General features: G+C 39.1%; 1 protein-coding gene across 1 annotated transcript in view; it reads right to left on the reverse strand.

Annotated features, from left to right (window-relative positions):
* Nucleotides 1–2,309: 2,309 nt before the first annotated feature.
* The window catches only part of LOC116706439 (disks large-associated protein 2-like), a 105,605-nt gene continuing 83,710 nt past the window's right edge, over nucleotides 2,310–24,204 (reverse strand). The window contains 6 exon segments of the mRNA XM_032543284.1: nucleotides 2,310–12,093; nucleotides 14,122–14,274; nucleotides 15,882–15,973; nucleotides 16,398–16,804; nucleotides 16,894–16,979; nucleotides 20,674–21,035. Coding sequence (XP_032399175.1) covers nucleotides 11,878–12,093; nucleotides 14,122–14,274; nucleotides 15,882–15,973; nucleotides 16,398–16,804; nucleotides 16,894–16,979; nucleotides 20,674–21,035 — 1,316 coding nt within the window. The 3' untranslated portion in view covers nucleotides 2,310–11,877.

The following is a 24,204-nucleotide window of genomic DNA, read 5'->3' on the forward strand; positions in this document are numbered from 1 at the left end:
ATAGCGTAGGTCTAGAACACACATTATAATTTACAAGGACACAACAATTATAGTAATTCCCCCAAGAGCAAGCATTTAGTGCGTCAGTGGTGAAGAAAAACTCCTTTTTAGGAAGAAACCTCGGATTCAGCCTCTTGGTAGGTGGTGTCTGACGGGGCCGGTTGGGGGTGTGGATGATAGTGGCAATAACAGTCACAATGAAAGATAATGGAACAGTGACTAGAAATAGTAGTTTGTAGTAATTCATGGCATAGCAGGGCATAGCAGGACGTAGCAGGATGTAACAGGGCATCGCGGGACATGTAGCAGGACCACGGCGACAGCTGCAACTGTGATTTTGGATTCTCCCTAATCCGAGGAAACATACTGGGTGAAAAGAACATAGGTTTGTAACATGCATTTCTGGGACATGGATGCACACAAATGGAAAGATAGAGGAGAGAGGAGCTCAGTGTGTCAAAGGAAGTCCCCCAGCAGACTAAAACAGCATAATTAAGAAGGACAGGATAAAGATAGGAGCCTGGTCAGGCTAGGACTCGCCCTTCCCGGATTGGGCTGTACTGCCTTGCCTCCTTCTAGTTTTATTATATTATTGATTATAGGGTAAATGAATCTGACAAGTATGACGAGTTGCAGGTGGGCCAGGCTAGGCAGACGTTGCAGCTCTTTACTACCTAACTATAAGCTTTATCAAAGAGGAGAGTTTTAAGTTTACTCTTAAATGTGGTGACGGTGTCTGCCCCCCAAACCCAGACCAGAAGCTGATTCCACAGTAGAGGAGCCTGATAGCTGAAGGCTCTGGCTCCCATTCTACTTTTACAGACTCTAGGAGGTAATTCTGCATTCTGGGAGCACAGTGCTCTAGTGGGACAATAAGGTTAAAGGCTTATGTAATGTGTCAAAATGTCTTCTGTAAAAAAAAAAGGCCTGTAAACATTTGAATTTAAGCTACATCTGTTTGGGACAGCCCTCTCCTCTAAGAATTGAACCTACTTATATCAATCTAATAAAACTTGTATTAGACATTTTGACTTTTCATAGCAGGAGCATTAACAATAGTTGAAGTGATATCAGTTCCTTAAAACTCAATAGATATGTGCATCATTATGTCATTGATCACGCCTGTGCTTTTCCTGCTATATATCTGCCAGGAGAGGTCACTGGTGGGCAGGGCTGTTTCATCTGTACTACTGGGACCACCAGGCCCCAATGCTCCTCAAGCACTAAGAGGATCCAACATCAACCAGCTTCACTTCTGACTTCAATCGCTACTACATCTCATTGTAGTTAATAATATGTTTGTGAGACGAAACAGTAAACATATCTTCTGAGCTTCTGTAATTCATGCCATTGCCTGGGTCTCAGGTAGAATCTCAGGTACCAAGTGTTCACAGTTGGAGTCATGTGACAGTCCCATCCAGTCTAACTACCTACAAGATCTTTCCACAGCGACAGCCCAGGTTGCTTCTCATAACCCTTAAATTCCTCCACTTGCGTCCATTTCTTGCGTCTTAGTCCCTCCCACCAAAGTGTTACATGAATTTGTCAACTGTATGGGCGGAGTTAGCAACTCTTTCGGCTGCACGGCTTCTGGGAAAGCTGCTCTCGTGTATCCTCACCTGTAGCTCTTTAATGATCCCACTTTGATGCTCACTCCTCGGTCCTCAGGGCAGAAATAAGAGCTTTGAGACGGCCGTTACCGAGGACGGCCAGAGCAACTTCTGGTTCTGCCAAAGACCGAGGAGTCGAGGGTTATGTTATGCAGCCCCCATAGTCCCCAACAAAGATGTTACTAATAATATTTGTCCCAGTAAATTATGACAGTGAGCCAGCATGCACAATAGGAGGCCAGAGGGATATTGTGTACATTTGTTTTAACTTCATAACTGCTCTATCAATAAATAATTAGATCACTCAATTCATTTAAATCATCGCAGTTGCAAATGAGAGCCAATTTCTATTTTTATTATTATATAGACCTGATTAAAAACACGTTTTGTTATAAAAAATATTGAAATGTACAGTATGTAAATAAATACTTGTGTGTGTTTAATGTGTCTTCTCTTCTCATTAAAACGAAACTGTTCAAGAATAAGGATCCAAGGTTACTATTAGAAAGACTTCAGAACATATGTGGTTACTATGGTAAATTAATCCAACTTTATTTGTGTATTTGGTAATACCCCCTAAATAACCAGCCATTGAGCTAAAATTCTGCATGTCTTTTGGCACAGTTGCATCACTGAACCCTCTTCTAACTCTCGGTACTTATAGAGGAAAAATGAAAGCGCTCGCTCACAACCATGCTGTTTTCTTCAAAAAGTTTAATTTGCATAATTATTTACAACAGATGGTTGATAGCAGTACTTAGAAGAGGCAAAATATACTGAGCCACGTTGATAAAGCAGGAAAAATAATGAAATTATATAAACTGTTGAAACCATTTTAAAACCTTGCAATTAGAAAAGAAAGTTTACAATTCATTTATAGGTAAACAAATCGAGAAATTAAATATTCAGCTTAAATTAATCTTACAAACACAAACTGATCTGTAGAATGCCGTTATACTGAACAGCAATGAAACACTAAATAATACATTCATTTCCACTATCCTGCATGCTATCTGAAGATCTTATAAAATAATGTTGACAAAGAAACGTTAAACAACAAAAACATGGTCAAGAGCGGAAAATAGTTCCATTTAAATTAGTCAATATTATATATTTATATATGTATATTTCTGTACAAATACTGAATATTTGGCATCATATTTATCCTCATTATTGATATATCTAACAATTCAAAATTATTTTAAGCCAACCACATCATATAACCTTTTATGTTATCAAATTTTTTTCATGTCAAATTGCGAAACCTACACGAGGCCTTCTGTTATTTCTACACACGAAACAAGGCATTTCTCCACCAAAGGCAAACAAACTGGGACTGCTCTCTCCCCTCATAAAACACTGAAACATAAAGAACAGCACAGATATAGAAACATTTCTTCTCCCAGTTACACAGTAGCACACAATTCCCCAAAAATATGCAAATGTGGTCAACATATGCCTGTAGAATCTAGTTGTGATCATGTTTCCAAGAACTGGTGCAGTGATGAGCAGTAGTGTTAAATAGTATAGCTGTCCTTTAGATTAGACCCATCATTCTGTAGATGGGCACTGAGATAACAAGAAAAAGGGAAATCGACCAATCAAGGGTGAGAAAATGTTCCATGTTAGCATCTACATTGCCTTAAACAATCTCATCTAACGTGACCTAAGCAAGCAAAACATTGGCCTCCTTCAAAGGAATAATTTGACATTTTGGGAAATAAATTAGCTTTTTTGGAGAGATAAAGATTGACAGCAGTGTCATGTCTGTACGATAAATATCAAGATACATCCAGGAGACGGTTAGCTTAGCCTAGCATAAAGACTGTAAACAGGGGGAAACAGCTTAGCTAGACTGTAACTAAATCTGCCTACCAGCATCCTTAAAGCTCTCTAATTAACATATTTTGTTTGTCAATTCCATACAAAAAACATGAAAAAATGTGGGTTTTTTGGTGTCTTTTTGCTGGTCTATTTCATTATTTACCAGACTAGCTGTTTCCCTTGTTTTCAGTCTTTATGGCTATTTAAGCTAACTGTCTCTTGCGGGAAACAGCTAGAAATAGACCAGTATATAACCCCCCTAAAAACACAACTTTCTGTTTTTACACATTGCCGTTTACAGATAAACAGTATTCAACGGCTAATTAGGAATTTGTTTTTTGTTTTTTTTGTTAGTTCTGGAGCCAGGCTAGCTGTTGCCCTATTGGTTACATGCTAAAGTCAGAAGCCATCTTAGCCATTAAGACTGGCAAAAAAAGCTAGTTTCTTGGTCAGGCACCATGAAAAAATAGAAATAGACCTATGACCCCCCTGTAAAAACGTCAGCTTTTCATTTTTACATTTCAGTTTTTGGATAGATTAAACAAACAAGATAAATAAGGAGTTAATTGGTGAGCTTTAGAGGTGGTTATTTGTTACGTTTGGACAGAGCAAAGCTAGCTGTATCCCTTTCAGTCTTTATGCTAAGCTTAGCTAGCCGGCTGTCGGCTATGCTTCGTGTTTAGCGTGAAAAGATATGAGAGTTGTATCGATTGACATATTTAACTCTTGCCAAGACTGCTTATATGTGAAATTCCAAAATGTCAAACTGTTCCTTTAAGCAGTGACAACCCCCTACACAGTCCTTTAACAGCCCTCAAATTGTATCGGCCCCGATTTCCACAGGTTGCAGAACGTCTGCAGATCCGCTCCACTGCGTGTCGGCTCCGTGCGCCGCCATCTGTCAATACCCACCAGGTCCGGATGTCCACAGTCAGCGGAAATACACACATTGACTTTAATGGAAACCTATTGACTCCACCGCCGTTCCGGAGCAGATTCGTGTTCTGCAACCGGTGGAAATTTGGAAGATCAGGGTGAAAAGCCAAACAAAATATCTAAATAAGGCTTATTGCTTGAAGAGCAGATCCACTCTCATACAGCCCAGTATTAATGTAAGCATGACATCAAATATCGTCCATAAATACATCATAACTGACTGGTGTTTGGCTTTTAACAACAGGCAAAACTCTGATCGATGTCATCAAAAGTCACGGTTTATGAGAGGAGAGAGCAAACAATAGAAAGACATCTTTGCAGTGCAACTGTATCTGAAACAAGGAGAAAAGCTTTTAATGGAGTCTGTAAAGACATCCCCAAGTTACATATAAAGAAAACTCAGGGGTTTTTCTTTAGTATATAATATGACACTGCTGTGTGTGTGTGTGTGTGTGTGTGTGTGTGTGTGTGTGTGTGTGTGTGTGTGTGTGTGTGTGTGTGTGTGTGTGTGTGTGCGCGTGTGTGTGTGTGTGTGCATTTGATGCTCTTGTGTGTGCTGATTGTCAGAATAAACAAAAGAAAAAGAAAATTTAGGAAACGTACAAGGAGAGAAGTTGGTTGATTCAGCACCTATACAGACTCTTCTGAGGTTTATCTTCAGGACAACTGTTGTTAGTCTATGTTAGTCTAACATATGGTGCTGTGAACTGTCTTGTTAACAAAGAAAGGTTACCCTGGCAAAGGAACTCTTAACTTATCACATCCATGTGAACAATTTAAGAGTGAGTCTGGAAGTTAGCTGACTTTTTCTTTACACTTGATACTTTATTTTTTAAATCAGCATAAAGTAACTGTCATGGATGTATTGAGTTCTGGATGACAATGACAGCACACTTTTTTAGCTCCTGTAGTGTAAAGCACGATAGACGGCATGCTTTCAGTGCACTGTAAATGAAAAGTGATCTGCAAGCTCTGCCGCCCCACAGAAGTACCGCTGCATAGTACACAGGCATGACAAAGTGTTCCTGTGGAGATTAAACTAATCCTACCATACCATGTTTGCTAAAAACACTTAACCGTGAGGTAAATAGGTGTAGGTTAGCCTGCCTGTCATTTTGTGAAAACACTATTGCACTTTTTGGCTGGTCAAGTTTTGTCAGTTTCCAGATTCTGTAGATGCCAAAAAGGCAAAAAAAACATTGAGAGATTACAATATTACAGCAAGGAGGAAAAATAGATAAAGACCTTTTTAAAGAAATTATTTGCTTGAAATGGATGTGACGTGCACTCTGAGCTGTTGTGTTTACACTGTCATTTCCGCTCCAAGAAATTCACAGATTTTAAACAGTTTACTGTTTTTAATGGATGTGTCTCTGCTTTCATAACACATTAATTCAATTCTAAAAATATAACTGCATCGTGGTGAATCGTAGCAGAACATTTATGTGATCATGAACCAAATACTCAAAAGTTAGCAAATTCTCCTTTAATATCCTCTCGACTGTATTGTGCTGTAGTTTATTATAGTAGGACGTTTAAATTGGTCAAATATAAATATAATATTTTCAGCAGTCCGACCCAGTCTAGTTTCCAGCCCTTTGGAACAATATTACGGACAAACCTGCACTCTAAGAGGTGTTGAAATCCTTTCACATAAAACATTCACTCACAGAGTCCTATATCAAACTGTAAGGCACCTGAGGATTTGTCATGTACATAATTGGCAAACTACTAAGCCCCTTATATCATGGTGGGTGAAAATATGCAACACAGATGCGAACAGCATTTAGCGTATTGTCAGATATGCCATGCTAATGTAGAGTAACCTCAAAGTACACAACAGGAAAATGGTACTATGATTGTAGAATAGCCCTACTTGATACCGCAAACACACGTGATCATGTGTATTTCACGTCACACATACTGTAATAGTGTACATCACTCGCAGCAGCTGGTGTCCCTGTATGTCCCTGTCCCTTTTGAAGACATCTCTGTCTGATATCAGTCTTTCTGACAGGTGATTGGTGCAAAAACAGTGACATCATTTTTCATTCCAGACAGTGACGGTGAGGTTATGAGTCTGGTTCCTGTTAAGCCTTGTCACTCTGCTGTGCCCTTTTACGTTCTCCCGCTTTGTTATCGTCATGCTTTAAAGGTGGTGCAAGACATCTTGACCAAGCAGGAAAACCAACTAATTACCTGTACTACCAACACCTACTGGTTGGAAATTGGAACTGATTTAAACAACCTGCAAGGAAATTACTAGCAACAAAAAGTACAAACTTGAAACTATGAAAAACTCTGTTTTAAAAGTTTTTTTTAAAGGAAAGCCTGGATTGATAATAAGGAATACCAGATAATCAAGTACTACTACACATGGTGGAATCACAGTATGCAGTCTGTGGGAAGTAGACTTGATTTGCATGACTTTCAGTCAGGTGGAAGAGCAGTTGGATTGTTAGAGTAGCCCATCAACTGTTGTCAGAATTCTGAGAAAATGGTGTTAGTTCCTCTTGGGGGCAAGACTTAAGGAGGAACCAGTGAAATAAATGAGGACTTTAATATTTCAAATAGTATCCTCCATCTTTTCAAATGATGAGAGAAGATGCTATTTATAGACTCACAAAGAAGATGGAAGGTTCTTGTTCACCAAAACAGTGGCACTAAGGATTGAACAGTGAGAACCACAATCTGTTAAATTCAATAGATTTGCTTAATTACTACCAAAGTGCCTACACTTTTGGATATCAATCACTACTATAAAGCCATATATAGTAGTGTGTGTATACACACAAACACACGCTTTCCACATAGTCATCCTTTTTTGAAAATTGCATGGGCACAATAGACATTTATTAATAAATAATAAAGTAGCAAAGTCCCTCCTAGTTAGTTATGGTATGTACAGTATGTATCCCTCAAAAGTGTGACTGTAGTCAAGCAGGCCCACAGTAGGTTAGTAGGTAGATTATGCGTTGTAGAAAAAGTACAGAATGTGTTACTTCCTGTGAATGAGGGGCTGGAGAATAGATGCCAATATATAGATTAGAAGAAGAGCTTAACTGACTTTTTAAAGTGTCAAATGTTCACACAAGAAACACCATAACAGGTGTCACTATGCACCAAATTGTAATGGGAAAGTGGGCATCCTTGGTGCATTCCTACTGAAACAGAACATTTAAGCACTGCAATTTGTAGAAGATGAATTGCCACCCTGTTCTTCAGATTGAATTCAAAATGGAAAGGTTTAATAAAATGAGATAACTTCAAATTATTTAGCTTCCTGTCTAAAGAAGGTAATCATCAGAGTTGGATCCTTCTTCTCTGAAATACAATGTAAAGGGTGTGTTTATGTTGGAAGTAAAGCCCCTAGAAGATGATGGGGTTTTAAAGGGATGCTTCAACAAATAGCATTAAGCTTTGTATCACTATAAACCCGGTAGTATTTTCCAATGACTGTGCTTCCCTCCCTCTTGTCCCCCTAAGATGAGAGATCTCTGTATTGTGTGTCTGGAAAAAAACTCTGACGCAAAAATTGTTGTTTTGCGTCATCGGAGGCATTTTTGCACAGAGCTAGTGAACTACAAGCAAGCTATACCTGCATGTTTTCAACGTATCAGCAAATACGGTTTATGGTATACTGCATGAAGACTTTGGCATAGGCAGTTCTTTTATCTGTCTTTAAATTGTGAATTGACTTATAAAATATAAATGGGCCAGCAGCCTTTTTATTTTAAAGGTCCAATATATATTTACCATCATAAATCAAAAAATGATGTGTGTTGTTATCTACCCAGTTTGACAGCCAGGCCGGGTTACTATATACCTGTAAAAACATAAACCCAGTGCGCTACAGCTGTAACGTCAGTAAAGCAATGAAAGCAGCAAACAAACGAAAGGGCTAAACCCAACCTAAAAAAAAACGTTGTGTTTGTAGTTGCTTGACCAGAGATGTAACCAACTGCGGGTAAATATTGGAAATATTAACAGTTAAGAGTCCAAAAGGACGCCAAGTTAGCTAAATTCCATTAGCATAAGCGTAACCATAACCGAAAGCATTAACTACAGACTAATTCATCACGGCTACAAGAGACAGGCATGTTATTTCATTTCAACATTCCTGCACTCACATTGAAGCATATAGCTAGAGTACCAGAGTTGGTTACTCGCAAAAACATTTGAGACACAGTCAGTAAAGTGATCCCGACTGATCTTGGCTAACGCCGCCATGCTAACCCTGCTAACTGCTAATGTAACCACGGCTGTTGACAACGTGTAGTTATTTTAAGCCAAGAGGGGGGGGGGCTGTAAATCAAGAAGAAAGGACCTTGAGTTTGCAGTGTGTTTAGCAATTTCTGCCGTAATCACTGTAATTCTAAGCCGATAAAGTGTGTCTGTCTGTCAGGTGGAGAGGACAGCGGGGTTGTTGTGTTTTTAGCAGTTCCTACCGTAATTCTAAACTGAAAAAGTGTGCCTGTCGGTTGGATGCAGAGCTCCGTGTGAGCACGGGCTTTCATTTTTTTTTGTCATATAGCCAGCATCTAACATTAGCTACTCCGCTGTGCTGTGGAATAATGTCTGGCTGTGTGAGACAAGTGTGAAGCAACATTGTTGTGGATGGTGCTTCAGCGCGCTTTGGAGGAGGGTGTGGCAAAAAACAATATAAAAAATATCGTGTGGCAAAGCGAGACTATGGATGCTGCGGTCTCAGACTGGCAACCTCCGTAAACTTCAGGTCTGGGGAGGAGGGGGCGGGAGAGACAACTCCAGTACATTGAATTTGTACTGCAGTATTTTAAACACTAGCTGTCAGTATTACGTATTGCACCTTTAAATCAATAAACTATTATTTCCTGGAACCTGCATAAATTGATCCTACTAGGACTCAAAAATCTTTTCTGAGAGATTTATGTTTGTGTTTCAGTAAAAGCACACAAGTCTGTACTTCATTTGAAAAGAGAACCTGAAATCTGTATGAAACTATGTATTGCCCTTGGTGACTTGGCATGTTGTCACTATTTTGTGCCCTTAAATATTTAAGCTTCAAACCAACCAAATGAATTAGAAAAACTGAATCGAGTTAAATAAAAATCAAACAAAAAGTAAAAGTTTGGGAGTGACCTCTCTCCTGTCCAATTTAGTAAAATTTTCAGCAACTGCTAATCTTTTTTATTATTTTTTGCATCTTTGGGGGCTCTACATTCATGAGTGCTTTGGTTAAGGCCGTCTGGTAAGGTAAGGGTTTCAGATTTAGCACTGATGTACACATGTCACAAAGTAAAACTTATTGGTCACACAAATGCAAGCAAAATAAACTCCATCATCGCACGCAAGTATTTAGAGTACACAGACTGCCCTCACCTACTGAGTGCTAGTCTAATTACAATAAAATGGGAAACAATAAACACTACTGCAGCATAATTCTAGTGGCCCTAAATCAACATTTGTTTTAATTAGCTGGGGTTAGATTGGAAAATAAGGATGAATGGGTATGCATTGCAAATGTTAGGAAAACATTGTTGCTGTGGTATAAAATATGAACAGGTACAATTCAGTATGTTCCGCTAGCTATAGCAGTATGCCCTTGGCTCAGGGTGGGCATAGTAGATTTGACTTTAAGGTTGGTGGAATGTCAAAGCCTGTAATCTCTTATCTGATAAAGAAATATACTGGCCTTTTGCACGTTAGAAAGAAAGTTAAACCATTAAACCTTCTCCTCATTTACATCACTGAGGGCAAGAGCATTGCAAAGATGATCTTTTCTAAAGTTACAATCTACTACAAGTCTTCGGAGAGACAACGGGCACCATATTAATAAATCTCTGTTTAAAAAGTCCTTGAGTGTGTGTGTGTGTGCGTGCACATAGGACTAGGTAAAGGACAACAGTTTTAGTGTAAAAAGCAGCACCATTTACTATAGTAACTGAATATTGTTAAAGTGTCATTTGCACCTGTCTTTCCTAGACTACATGAGCAGATCAAAAACAACAGAAGTGTTTTCATTATGCCCCACAAAAGGTTGGATGCAGTGTGTTGATGAGATATGGTTTCTGTTAGCTGAGAAACAACCCTTATTCAGCAAGACAAATGCACTATCAAATCAACCCACAACTGTTTCAACTATAAATACTAAATGTATACTGTAGATTGTGTAGGCGATCATATGATAGATACTGTAAGTATAATTAAAAGTGCTAGAATCACAATATTGTAATAATGAGAGGCCTGAATGGCATTAGCAATAAATGAAAACACAAGGTGCAGTTTATATAACCTATAGAGTAACATGAAATTCAGTAGTAAATTTTCCATATCTGTCCTTGCAATTCAACTGCAACAATATCACATGAGCATCAAAAACTACATTTCCCTTGGAAATACAAACATGAATATTATAAGGTGCAAAATGCATTGTTTGATACAGTCACTTCTTCCAGGCTGCGCAAAATTGTCTTTTGTTAATAATTCATATTTGTTCTGCAATGGAATGTATCCTGCAGCAAATAAGGTACATAGCTTAATAATAATGTATAGTCCTAAGAGTGTATGGTAGTACATGAATGGAAATTAATAAATGCTGAAATGAGGTCTTAGATTTTTAGCCTTATTTTTCAGATCTCATTCAGCAACACTGGTCAGCAGCTGCAGAATGCCTGGTTCAATATGGATAGATTATATAGTTGTGCAGAACCTCAGACAACCATATTATTTGGACTTTTTTTGCCATAAAGTGGTCGGAAATTGATCAAGCAAGGTACCAGGTTTTAGCCACCTCCATAGAAAAGGCTGGGTGGGAATTTATATTAGAACCTCATCAAAAAGAAAATGTATTTGTTTATTTTAAGCAGTTAGATAAAATCTTTTACACACAATCAAATTTTGCTGCCGCAATTCTTTCAGGATGCTTTAGCCAAAGACCATTGTTCCTGGTGAGAAACAAAAATGTGCACTTTGTGTGTAGCCTTATCACAGCGGGGTAATGACAACAATGGAGAAAACTGGAGTTTTAACAATAATGGCCATAACCAAATAAATCACCAACTTGAAATAATGCTGAAGTAAATACCAGTCCTTTGAGGGTTTAAAGCGACACTAGGCAACTTCACATGTTATTGGCTCATGTTTACCAGTCCAGCTCGCCTGTAATCCGTTTTAAACAAAGAAATACCAAAAGGGCTAGAGGAAAAATGTCGCTGGTGTCTAGTTTTTTTTGTGTTGAGCTTCATTTTAAACGTTTTATTTATTACTTTCTGTGAGAAAACAACCATCCACACTTAACTAAACTGACTCATCTAACTTCCCACTAAGCTGATAATAAGAATGCATTTACAACTTCTACAACAACACATTTTTGCCTAGTGTAGCTTCAGTAGGGGCAACCCAAAGAATGGTGAAAAATGATGAAAAAGTGGACGAACAGTGACAGATGACAGGAGGCTGGATGTGATGCGACGAGCTGGTATTGGGTGGCGGTGAACAAGAGGAGCTAAGGATAAATCCGTAAACCTCAAAGCCGTGTCTGGGCTTCAGGGATGTAGATCTCGATGCTGTCTGCCCTCTCTGTGGCTGAGTTCTGTCTGAAAGACGCTGCTCGTTTGGCGGCCATGAGGCGTCTGCGGGCTTCCTGCCGCTGGCGGTCCTGAAGGTCCAGAGAGCGCTCTCGCATGATACCGCCACGCCCCTTGGACGGCCGCTTTGGCATAGGTGGTGGCCACTTCCGCTCCTTAGGATCCAAGAATGACATGATTAAACAAGGCAACACTTGTAGGGTTCTTATTCTAGCAATGTATCTGAATCTGTATCTTGTTGATTCACAGTGCAATGAAAATAAAACGGTGTATCTCAATCAACAGTGTAGGAGTCTGTACAGAAGAGGATTAGGGCCACATGTGACAAAATGTATTTGAGTTCTGACTTTAATCTCAGAATTCAAATGCATGAATTAAAAAAAAAAAAAAACTTAAAAACTTTTTTTGACTTAAAAAAAAAGTATGAATTCTGACTTTAAACTCAGAACTCAAATGCATTTTTTCACATGTGGCCCTAATCCTCTTCCGTAAGTCTAGAAGTGAGGATGCGTGCCAGATAATAAAAAGTAAACACCAACTGAATTTAAAGCATTACTCAATCTAATCAATCATCTTTGATAACTGCTCTGCTGTGAAACGGAAGGGAATTGTCTGCAGAAAAAACTTCATAGACACATTGAAAATTGAATACAGCAATATTTTTTTCATTCTAGTGAGGATATTTTTATATTGTTTTATTTAGTTTGGTCATTGTATATTATCTCATTGGAAAACAAGAAAGACTTGATTTATTCAGCTCTGTATAATAACTCCTTATTGAGGATTATAAGGATAAAAAATCATTAACCACTGCCAGAGTGGCTTAATTTCTTAGGAAATCAGGCAGAAAATGATAAATCTTGAATCAGTACAGATAAATGAAATGCTAACAGGAGTTGTATTCACTATGAAGTGCACAGCTTTAATTGATTGACCTAGGCCACTTTTCCTCATCTTAGGTATCGCAGCTTGTTGTGCCACAGCATGAATCATCATCAAAATTCTCACTATTACTGAGGTGCTGTATATTAACTCAGCAGTAAGGTATTCATGTGAACTAGAAGATGTTTGCTCAAATAAAAGGCATCTATAAACACTTCAGCAACTATAAATTGATTATGTTGCCAGAACATTACCATTTGCAAAGAGTGTTTGCAACATTTACCTGTGAAGGCAGTACAACTTCACCCATACAACCTACAAATTTGAACACACTAACATACAAAACCTTTTGAATGCAGGGCAAGCTTTTTTGATGGCTTGGCAAGCTGGTGTTAAGTGTAAAACTGTGATTGCCTTGAAGGAGAGAAACCAATACAGAGCATCTGTGTCACTGTTTGGGCCCAGCTTCATGGAGCTTGCAATGTGCCTATTAACTGCTGGAGGTAAATAACTCCCTTACAACTACAACTGTAGCATGAAGATAATTATCCAAGTGCCCTGAAGGAGCTCTTTTATCTCTAAAACTACATTACTATCTAAATGTGCTTCTTATAAATGCAGCTCCCTTGTCTACAATCACCCCTCTTACAAATGTGCTTTTATTTTAGCTGTTGGGTATTGGTGATGTAACTGGATAGTTAGATATTCTAAATGCCTTTCATTTTTATTTTTTACAGTGACATACTTTGAAGTCAAGTTTTAAAAATGCTATTAACAATTTACAGTATACATTATTTTAAAGAATGGCAAGTATGTCAAAAGTTACATGTGTAGAGCTTTGATTCACCACAACACCTACCTGTCTTAACCAGTGTTCTGTGTAAAAGTAAAGCCAGCAAATAGTACAAAAAGCCAGTGCTATGTGTGGTGTCCCTGTTTTGTAACAATTAAAGGCAAAGTTTACATTACCACAAACCAAAAGTAGGTGATGAGTTACAATAATAATGGATGTGACAAATAAAAAAAGTCCTGAATTAACTGATGTTTTAATAGGAAAACATGTTAGATGATACTACCAGTCGTCTAAGCTGAACTTATGTTTCCTTCTCACATTGTCCCTCAAGTGTTATGATAAGAATGATTAACTTCCTGCTGGTCACAAGCCTAAAAAGTACGGCATATGTTGTCACTGTAGTTTTTTTTTTTCTTCAAAGGCTGAGTCTGCAGAAGTGCATCTAGAGCCCATTACGACTAATTATTATGAGTGTGTGGATCCCAGGGAAAACAGCTACCAGCTCTACCTTTTTTGCTGGGCTCTCCACCAGCTGCCACTGGTTGCTCTTGATCTGCTGCAGCTCATCAAACTTGGCAGTGACGTCATCAATGGAAAGCTGCAAGAGGTCCCAGAATCCAGCCAGGTCCTGAGATGTGGGTCTGGGCATGGCACTAGGGTCCTGTGGAGTACAAAATGTAGTGGGTTATTTGTAGTCCAGTGAGATTATTTCCCCTCTTTGTTAGGTACAGGACTACTAATCACTAATCAACTAAGCATTACACCCCCTGTATCATAAATTAAATCTTAGATTAAAAAGCAACAAAAAAGTTATATATATATATAGATATATAGCTATGTATGTCCTGAAAGTAAATTAAGTAAGTAGTTTCCAACATAGATTTAGTCAATGTAGTGAGGTCACCAAACTACAACTTACTTTCAGGACATACATAGCCACCTCACCCTTCCCACCATTGTGTGGCAGCACAGCATCAACGTTGATTCATAACCTCAACTGACTCCCTACACTGCCTGCCATTGCATCTTTTTTATAACAGCAGAGTTGGTCTAATGTATGCTGAAGCAACACCAATGATTACTAATTATCAATTGTGTTTTGTATGGGCATATACAGTGAGGACAGATTTCATTGGGGAGGGAAATACTATTCATTTGTCAGCACAGGTGTTTTTGTAGAATTAAAAAATATATGTGTGTATATATACATATGTATATGTTTTGCATTATATTGTATTTTTTGTGTTCTGTAAAATTAAATAGAAAGATTTAGTGCTCAATGTTGCTGAATTTCTGTGAAGCATTGCTGTTCATTAAACCTACTGAACCCAGTTGGCAACTGCAAATCAAAATTCAATCTCATGAGTTAGCCACATACAGACATGTGCTGATAAGCCTAGACACCCAACAGAGAATGAGTGTGATCTCAGACCAAGAAAAGGTCTGTCAAGTTAAACTTCAAAGGTTTGGAGCTTTTTATAGACATATCATGCAGTTCCCCCTCCATCCAAAAGGGAAACTGAGTCATTCTCTTATTCAGACACGTCTTAAAACTCAGGGCAATCTAAGGCTTGTCACTAACAATGTTAGACCTAATTCATCATCCCATTATCTATGGGGAAAGAAAGAGGTCCAAAACCTATCCAAAAGAGAGCAACACACCGAGTTAAGGCACCCACCAACACAAGGCAGTGATAAAGCAGGCAGACCACCTCCACACCTCCTGTTTAGCATTTCATTCAAAAAAGTAGCTCTGCTTTGGTATGATGTGATTAAGTGGCTTTCTGTTTTTTCACTGTCACTCTCTACTGTATCTGCAGAAACATTCCTATTTATGGACTATCATCCTATGATATATGCTGACTCTGAATACTTAGCATTAGAAAAGGTATGAATTTCTAGTCAACGTGACATAAGGGCTAAACAGTGAGACAGTGTGGCAGTCCATTATTCAAACTCTGAGATCCCATTCAAACTGCTGCCTCCGTGTACTAATGAATAGCTTCAACACAGGTGCTGCCTCATATTGGAATTCCCCTTTCATTAACTGTGGGTTCAATAGCAGCAGAGGGACTGCTTCACTATTGATCTCTGTGGTCTATTTCTGGAAGGCACACAAGTGCAGCATCAGGCCGAGCGCCTTCTCAGAGCTCTGAGAAAGACCGGCCTATCAACAAGTTTACCCTGATCTTTTGTGTTTTTCTATGCAACATATGAACAGCATGTAGGTCAACACAGTGTTCTAGTTTACAAACACATACTACTCACCAGATTCTGCTGACATAGCCAGTAAAACTGCTGAAACTTTTGAGACATTAGTAGCTGAGCACTTCCCACGGCACTCCGGATTTTTCCTAGGACTGGTGGGGACATACACACACCCACGCATGCACGCATGCACGCACACACACATACGCACACACACAGACAGAGACAGAGATAGAGATAGAGAGTGAGAAGGACAGAGACAGAGACAGACAGAGATAGAGGGTGCAAGATAAAGAGAGAGATAGTGAGAGAGAGATTCTGGTTTTTATCACTGCACAGCTTGGCAAAGGCTAACATGTTGTTCACAAGGATCCAATCTGCTCACAAAACACTTATTACGATTCTGTGTTTTCACAGTCAACATGACAGCTAATACCGTGAATGTATTTGGCTATACTGTTATAAATACTGCAAATGAACAAATTATCAAAGAGAACATAGCATGTAAGCATTGACCTCAGACAACAAAAGCAGCTCCTGCTTTTACAACAGTGTAATTTCCCTCAGGACACTCACTCTCCTCTGTCAGGTCATGCTCCTCCGCTTCTCTCTCCATCTCTTTGCACCATCCCTCCAGCCGCTTAGTTTCATTGTGAAGGAGCTGCATGAACCAGCTGCCGTCCCTGCGAAGGGGGGACACTCGGCCTGTTTCGGCGCTCTCCAGACTGGGTTCAACAAGCCAGGTTTCAGGCTGTGGGCTGGGGGGCCCACTGGATGCCCGGTTGTCCTCCCTGTAACTGAACAGGCCTTGTGTGCGCACCGTACGGATGGCCCCATACTGCGTGGGCGTGCTGGGCTCAGAGTGGCGACCGAAGCCACCACCAAACTGCAGGCCCTTGTCCTCCATGGAGGGAAAGCCCTCCAACTCCATGTCTGCTTGTACTGCAGTGGTCACACTGTTGGAGCGCTTGAACCTCCCATGCCTAAAAATGCATGAGTTACAGGGACATTTCTTGAAAATGTAGTAAACTTTAACTATGGACACTGTGTTTCTTCTATCTGAGCCACATACCGTTTGTGATCCTCCACCTGGATACCTATAGAATGGAACTGAGGAAGGCCTTTACTTTCAGTCTCAGAGTCTGTTACAGTTTCCACCTGGTAAATACAGACAGCAGAACTGAAATGAACACACAGTACAGTACAGACGCACATGTCTACTATTCAAACAGACAGCTTGAAATTTAGAAATGTATCATATGTTGACAAGATTTCTTACCTACTTTGTATTACAGAAGATTTAAGTTTCCATTTTTTGTCTTCAGCTAGCAAAATAATTGGGATGTGCTGGTTCTGATGGATTCTTTTAACAATTAAAAAACACTTTGCTCTTTAGTTACAATCCAATATTTAACATCTGTATAAAAAGGTTACAAAAGAGCTTATTTTCACATGTAGGCCCGTATTGATGCCGCATAAACCTACAGGATTTTTTAAGTGCTAAACAAGAACGATAAAAGAGGATGACAGTCAGGTATGAATTGCCACTCCCCACTCGTTCTTCGGGGTAGAGAGGTATACCAAAAGTCAGTGCAAATGTAACAAACCAGCACTTGGGAGTGTGAACTAAAATTAGCCTGTAATGATACACAATACATGATCTGGAGGGTACATTTAATGCTTTCCAAGGTTTTGGAAATCCTGCTACAGCTTAATTGATTGCCTAGACCCGGTGTTATTAGTACCAACATGTATAACTGCAGTGTGGGTAGTTGCACAGATGCCAATGAGGATCGGCAGGGCCGGCCTGTGGCTTAGGCAGTATAGGCAAATGCTAAGGGCGCAAACCACCAGGGGGCGCCCGGCCTGTGCTGTACCTGTAACGTAGGGTGACCAGACGTCCCCGGTTTCCGGGGACAGTCCCTTATTTTGGCTACCTGTCCCCGGCTGGATCTGTCCCCGGAAATGTCCCCGGTTTTCACTGTGACTGAAAGACCCGAAATTGGAATGAAAGAAAAAACGTAGCCGATAATCGCACACCCAACACAGGCTCCAGACAGCCAGAGCCAGCGGTGCTCAGAGGTTTTAGAAGCCGTGTTTTACGATGCTAAAATCACTGATTATTTACATGGAGTCTGGTGCGTTTAGCGAACGCAATTTCGCGGACTTTTATGTTTTAAAAAGGATCTTAATCTTTAACAGAAAGGTCGACCTCCTTAGAAATCCTTTCCATAATGTTGTCAGACACTTAGAATATTAATATGAGTCTGTTAGCAGCTAAACAAGAACTTTTATGAACGTAAATACAAGCTGGACAATTAATTTAATACTGCATCAATGTCAAAGGAAAATATGTCCTCAGTAGTTTTTATTGTATCTGATTCTCAATGAGCTGTTGCAGAAACAAGCCTTGAGCAATAAAGCAAAAGCTGTCAGTAGTTCAGTAAACATTACAACATTATGAAATATTGAGACTTTCTATCTTGAAATATTAGGACTTTCTATCTTGAAATATTAGGACTATAAGGACTTTCTATCTTGAAATATTAGGACTTTCTATCTTGAAATATTAGGACTATTAGGACTTTACATTTTGAAATATTAAGACTTTCTATCTTTAAATATTAGGACTTTTTATCTTGAAATATTAGGACTTTTTATCTTGAAGTATAAGGATGGATTTTTTATCTTGAAATATAAGGACTTTCTAGCTTGAAATATTAGGACTTTTTATCTTGAAGTATAAGGATGGAATTTTATCTTGAAATATAAGGACTTTTTATCTTGAAATATTAGGACTTTTTATCTTGAAATATTAGGACTTTTTATCTTGAAATATTCGGGCCTTTTTATTTTGAAATATTAGGACTTTCTATCTTGAGGTGTAGTGGAGTGGAGTAGGAAGTAGCAGCAGGGGTGGGTCTAGGATGATACCTTGGGGGGGCTCAGCCCCTAATGAGAACAGCTCTAGGTCTAGTGTCCCCGTTTTAAGTTTTACAAAAATAAAAACATTACTTGTTTTGGAGGTAAATACGCTTCTGAGCTGAAAATGTCCCCGGATTTTGTCTGAGAAATCTGGTCACCTTACTATAATGTCACCTTAATTAAAAAAACAAGCCCGACTTCTTTTACCTGCATCTAAATCTCATAATGTCAAAGCGTCCTAAACTGTCTGGTGCCCAGGGGAGGAAAAAAAGAAAAGTAGAGGAGGAAAAACTTGACATAGACAGAGGTAATGTTACAGTAAAGGTGATGATGATAATGATATTATTTTGCTGTTGCAGAACAATGATCGATAATAGCATTAGCCGTTAGCATGACATAGTTGGCTAATCAATAAACAGCGAGCGCTATCTGTTAGTTTTAACATCAGTTAACTGTACAGTGATGCAAGGGGGCGCCACGTAAAATCTTGCCTAGGGCACCAAATTGTTTAGGGCCGGGCCTGAGGATCGGAATAAGTTCAGCCTTGTTCAAGATTTTGGTATTCATTAAACTAAAAAATAGAATAATTAATCAACTGGAACTCTGGGTCACGGCTCGTGCAGTGTTTACTCAACAGCTACATTTGCAAGAGGACAGTCAATTCCTTTGAACACCACTGTCAGCATTGCCTACAAGAGACGTCTCTGGGCAACATGCAAATACAACGTGGTCCACACAGAGCCATCTCCACAGTAGGAGGTAACAACTGAGGACATTTGCCTTCTAGAGATGCAGGAGCTACCTAAATTAGTTGGACAGGCAGAATACTTATCTTGCAATGGAGCTACTCATTTAGTTATGGGCTCTAACAATGATCAGGCCAATGCAAATCAGCAAACTCCAGAAGAACTTAACAGGTTTTGCAGCACCCAGATCACAAGCTAGAACAAAGAGAGTAAGAGAGATGCTCATTTTTCTCTTCATTACTGCTGCCTTTAAACAAGCCCTGTTCACCTCCACGTCTGTAAACAGCCTGACATTTGTAAAGGTCAAGAAGCCTCCAAAACTTCCTGGAATACTTCACACAGATTGGTATATTTGTGAATTTGTAATACTATGAAGAAATACAAAATTAGCTAATGCACATGTGTAGTTGTATTGCTAATTCAACATTTGGAAGTTTGCCTGGGGATGTGGACACAGACTGTCTTCAATAAATGAACCTAATCCTTTTGTCAATAATTCAATGCCTGCAATGCAATTGAAACAATTACCAATTGTACATAAAAATGTGCCTGTTGTGTTCTGACAAAAAAAGTGTGTTTGGTCGATTTAAGTTTTTTTTTTATTGAAAACTGAGAGATGGTTTTACTTAGCTCTCAAACATATTGAAGGTCCCATGACATGGTGCTCTTTGGATGCTTTTATATAGACCTTAGTGGTGAAGGGGAATGAAGGTGAGTGTTGCCTTGACCAACTGCCACTTTGCACGTTTGAAGGCCATGAGTCTCTCTCTCCTGGGCGGGCAAAATTCTGGGTGGGTAAAGCAGAGAAAGGGGAGGTAACCTTGCCCCTTATTACCTCATGGGGGCAAGATTCCAGATCAGCCCATCTGAGCTTTCATTTTCTCAAAGGCAGAGCAGGATACCCAGGGTTTACACCTATCACCATTTCTAGCCACTGGGGGACCATAAGCAGGCTGGGGGAACACATATTAATGCTAAAAAAAAATCATAAAGTAATTTTTTTCATGCCATGGGACCTTTAACACTCTGCATATCCAAATAAAAAAAATGAATTATCCTTTCAACCAGGACTAGATAGAAAAGGATAGATGGGATTGGTGTAATTAGCATGAAGGTTGGGTAAGTAGAGTGATCTGCAAAGAGAGCAACAAATTGAATGGCATTGTCAGTTACGTTGTTACCTGTATCCCGATAGAGGAACGGGGGGTTTTGAGGTACTCCTCGGCCTTGGACACCAGCACTGCTTTGTCGCATGTCTGGACTGAGCTGTGGCTGCCCAAAGATGCATGCCTCTTGCCTGCTGCTGACTCCATGGCCATGGTGACCGCCTTGGTGCTGTCCAGGCTATCCATGGAGCTGTAGATGGGACGACCAAGGCTATCCGTGGTCCACAGCCCACCCCGTGGATGCCTGCCCTCCTGGTAGGCATCTTGGGTGGACTCTGTACTGCTCTGGGCTGTCACAGAGATAAGAGGCTTGGTGGTGGTGGTGCGCGGGGGCACAGGTGGTGGAGTCTTCTTGTAACTGGGAGGATATGATACAGCTGGATAGCAAAAGCAGGATGAGAGGACGAGGACAAGGGTAGAGGATAAAATAAAACATGAGAATGAAAAATGTGGCCAGAAGCTGACAAGTGCTGCAGTTCACCTGTATCACACAGTGTGTGATTGAAGAGTGTCATAGCATGATGGGAGATAAAGCATCAGGGCACTTTAGCACTTAAAGCAAGGGGAATGTCAATAAAGTGAAAAGCAACAGCAGCTTTGCAATATGCGTGTGTTTGGGGAGGTTCAATGAAGGATTATGGGAAAGATTTGCACTTTTAAGTGCAAAAAGAATCTGATGATAATCCATCCAGATGGACCTCACATCAGAGAAACGCATAAACTTCACTTGCTGGATTGTTTTCTTCTTCAAAGCTATGATAAAACACTAACTTTTTTTGTAACAATTGCTCATCATACAAATTTATGAAAATAGTTTTTATACATTGTTTTACATGGTAAATGAAGACTTCTCTTAAGAGATTGCAAAATATAAAATAAGTTTGCTCCATTGATTTAAAGAAAATAGCATCTGTTTGTTGACGTCAGGCTGACAATTTCTTTCAACAATTTCAAACAATGTTCCTTCACATCTAGAGCCTTATGGTTATTGCCCTACATAAGGGTAAATATCCATGAACCCCATTCATGAGATTTTGTCAAATGTTAACCTAAAATCTGCATGAATCACAGAGAAAATGAAACTATGAGAATAATCGTAGTTGAAACTTTCTTTACACGTTTAATCTGTGTCAAGACAGTCCTATAATGAGCATTCAGTCATTAACTCCTACATTGTTTCTGGTCAATTCATTTGGTCATTCACTTGGGAGTCTTATTCATTTCCTCATTATTCTTGTATTCATTTCCATAGTAAAAAATTCATCGCAGTACATACACTGCTTAATATAGCCAGATTGTTGTGCTTTGCCTATTGAAACACACACACAGACACACACACACACAAACCACTTTGGATTACAGGTAATTAAGTGCAATATGAAATAAGAAACCACAGGGAACTCTGTTAAGATAAATCCAGTCACAGACTTGACTTCCTTCCAACTTGAAGGGGCTGCAGTTCTGCAAGACACAGTGGGTGGATACCAAAATGAAAAGAGCTTGGTGACTCAGGCAGTAAGCAACACCACACGTTCTATTTTTACACATTCTACCCATTCGACTAAACATTTTTTTTTTTTAACAGATTGCTTTGTACCAGATACAGATTGAGTGGCATAAACCTCTGCATTCCCCCACTGCCAGTATCTTTTTTTTGTGGTTAACTTGCAATTATTTGCCAATGAAAAACATTAAGGTCAGTTCACTAGTTTGATTTTTGTCATGATTATCATGTGTAGGTAAACGATCGAGATGTTGAAATAACAGTTCACTTCCATGCCGATGGCTTTTCTAAAATATTCTTACTTTTCATTTGAACAAATACAAATATCAGAGATATATGATGATACAGTAACTAGTAAATTAATGATATATATGAATATATAGATATGAACATAAAGTCAAACTCTCACTTCCTCGTCATCTTTTCAAAGACATGTAAAACATGTACTTAACATGTTTTTCTTTTGGACCCTGGCCTTCTACTTAAAGATATGTGTCCCGGTCCTCAGTCAAAATGTATGATATAAAGGACTGTATATGTATTCCAATATTTTTTATAAAGCATGGTAGAGTTGCTGCTCTTGGCAGCCACAGTCCACATAAGAGTGATGAATTGAGTTTTTTGTATCTTGAGATGAATCACTGTAGATGTTACCTACTCTACACTACAACCACACAAAGCATGACTGTGCACCGCACATACTGTGTGTTAACAACCAATGAGTCCGGAGATTTGAAAACTGGAAGTTTGACCTAAAGTAATGGTGGCACTACAGGAAAGCTCATAGGGTCCCCAACATTAGACTTCAATGAAGTCCCTTCATATTGGGGATTTGCACTAAGACTTAAGATAAACAAACAGTTGAACAGTCACAAAGTCCTTTGCAGAAAGAATGAATGTGACTGTGCTCCCTGGGCTCTAAATTAGCATCACCGACCGAAAGTAGAGTAAGTACTACACAGTTCTTCTGCATTTCATTAATATAATGTATGCTTGCCTAAACGGATTGAAATATGCAAACACATGTTTTGCCTTATATGCTTACATTTATGTGCTGGGCATAATAACACAATTATTTGCTTAGCTTAATGTTGTTGAGTGAAGACATTTCATTTACTGACTCCTCTAGGCTGAGATAAGCCCTACTCAATCTGAAAAAAAAAAAAAAAAATCACAATGTTTTGCAATAACATTCACTGGACACCAGATGTCCTCCTATAGACTGTACCTACTTCCTTTGAATATCTACCTGGATTCCAATATCAATACTGGATTTTGTCAGTAGTGTGATTTGTGAGTGTCTTCATGTGCCTATGTCATCTGTGTATTAGCATCCTTATATTTAGTTTATCTCCTTTTTCAAGTTTCAAGTTTATTTAATTTATATAGCACTTTGAAAGCAAACAAGTTTGCACCAAACTGCTTAAACAAGAATAGTCCCGGAGCTGTACTAAAAGTAGCTCAGTACATTCACTCAACTGCCATACTTAAGTACAATTTGTAGTTACAGTGCTCATACTTAAGTACCACCATTGTATGCCTTTTTATACTTCTACTTCACTACATTTTCACTACAGGGTTATAGATTGCATTAGATTAGACTACATTTTCTAAAGTAGTTAAAAGTCAAGTATTCACCCTATCTAGCTACAATGCTGCTTACACCGTAAAAGAGCATTCATAATGGTAATCATATAGTAATCGTAGTATTATAAAACTGTTGATGCTGGGCATGTGCCCTTCGTCTTATATTGTACTAGATGAGAGTCGGGCACAGGCTGAGAGTAGCTCAATCTTCCAGTAAGAATCTCATTCATGTTTATTTCAACCACAGAGTCAGAAATCTCCGCACCTCCTAAAATAATAACGGATTCAAGCGTTCAACTATGGTGTAGTGCAAATTCACGTTTGTCTCAAAGAGAAAAAACTTTCCCAATACACTTTAACAACAGATGCTGGGTATAGGGTTTACATGTCTGGGTTCATGCAAGATACTGTAAAATTAAGTTGCGATATTTCCAGAACAATTACTGTCTTGAAAG

Source organism: Etheostoma spectabile, chromosome 18 (assembly GCF_008692095.1).
Source record: "Etheostoma spectabile isolate EspeVRDwgs_2016 chromosome 18, UIUC_Espe_1.0, whole genome shotgun sequence".
NCBI classification, from domain to species: Eukaryota; Metazoa; Chordata; class Actinopteri; order Perciformes; family Percidae; genus Etheostoma; species Etheostoma spectabile.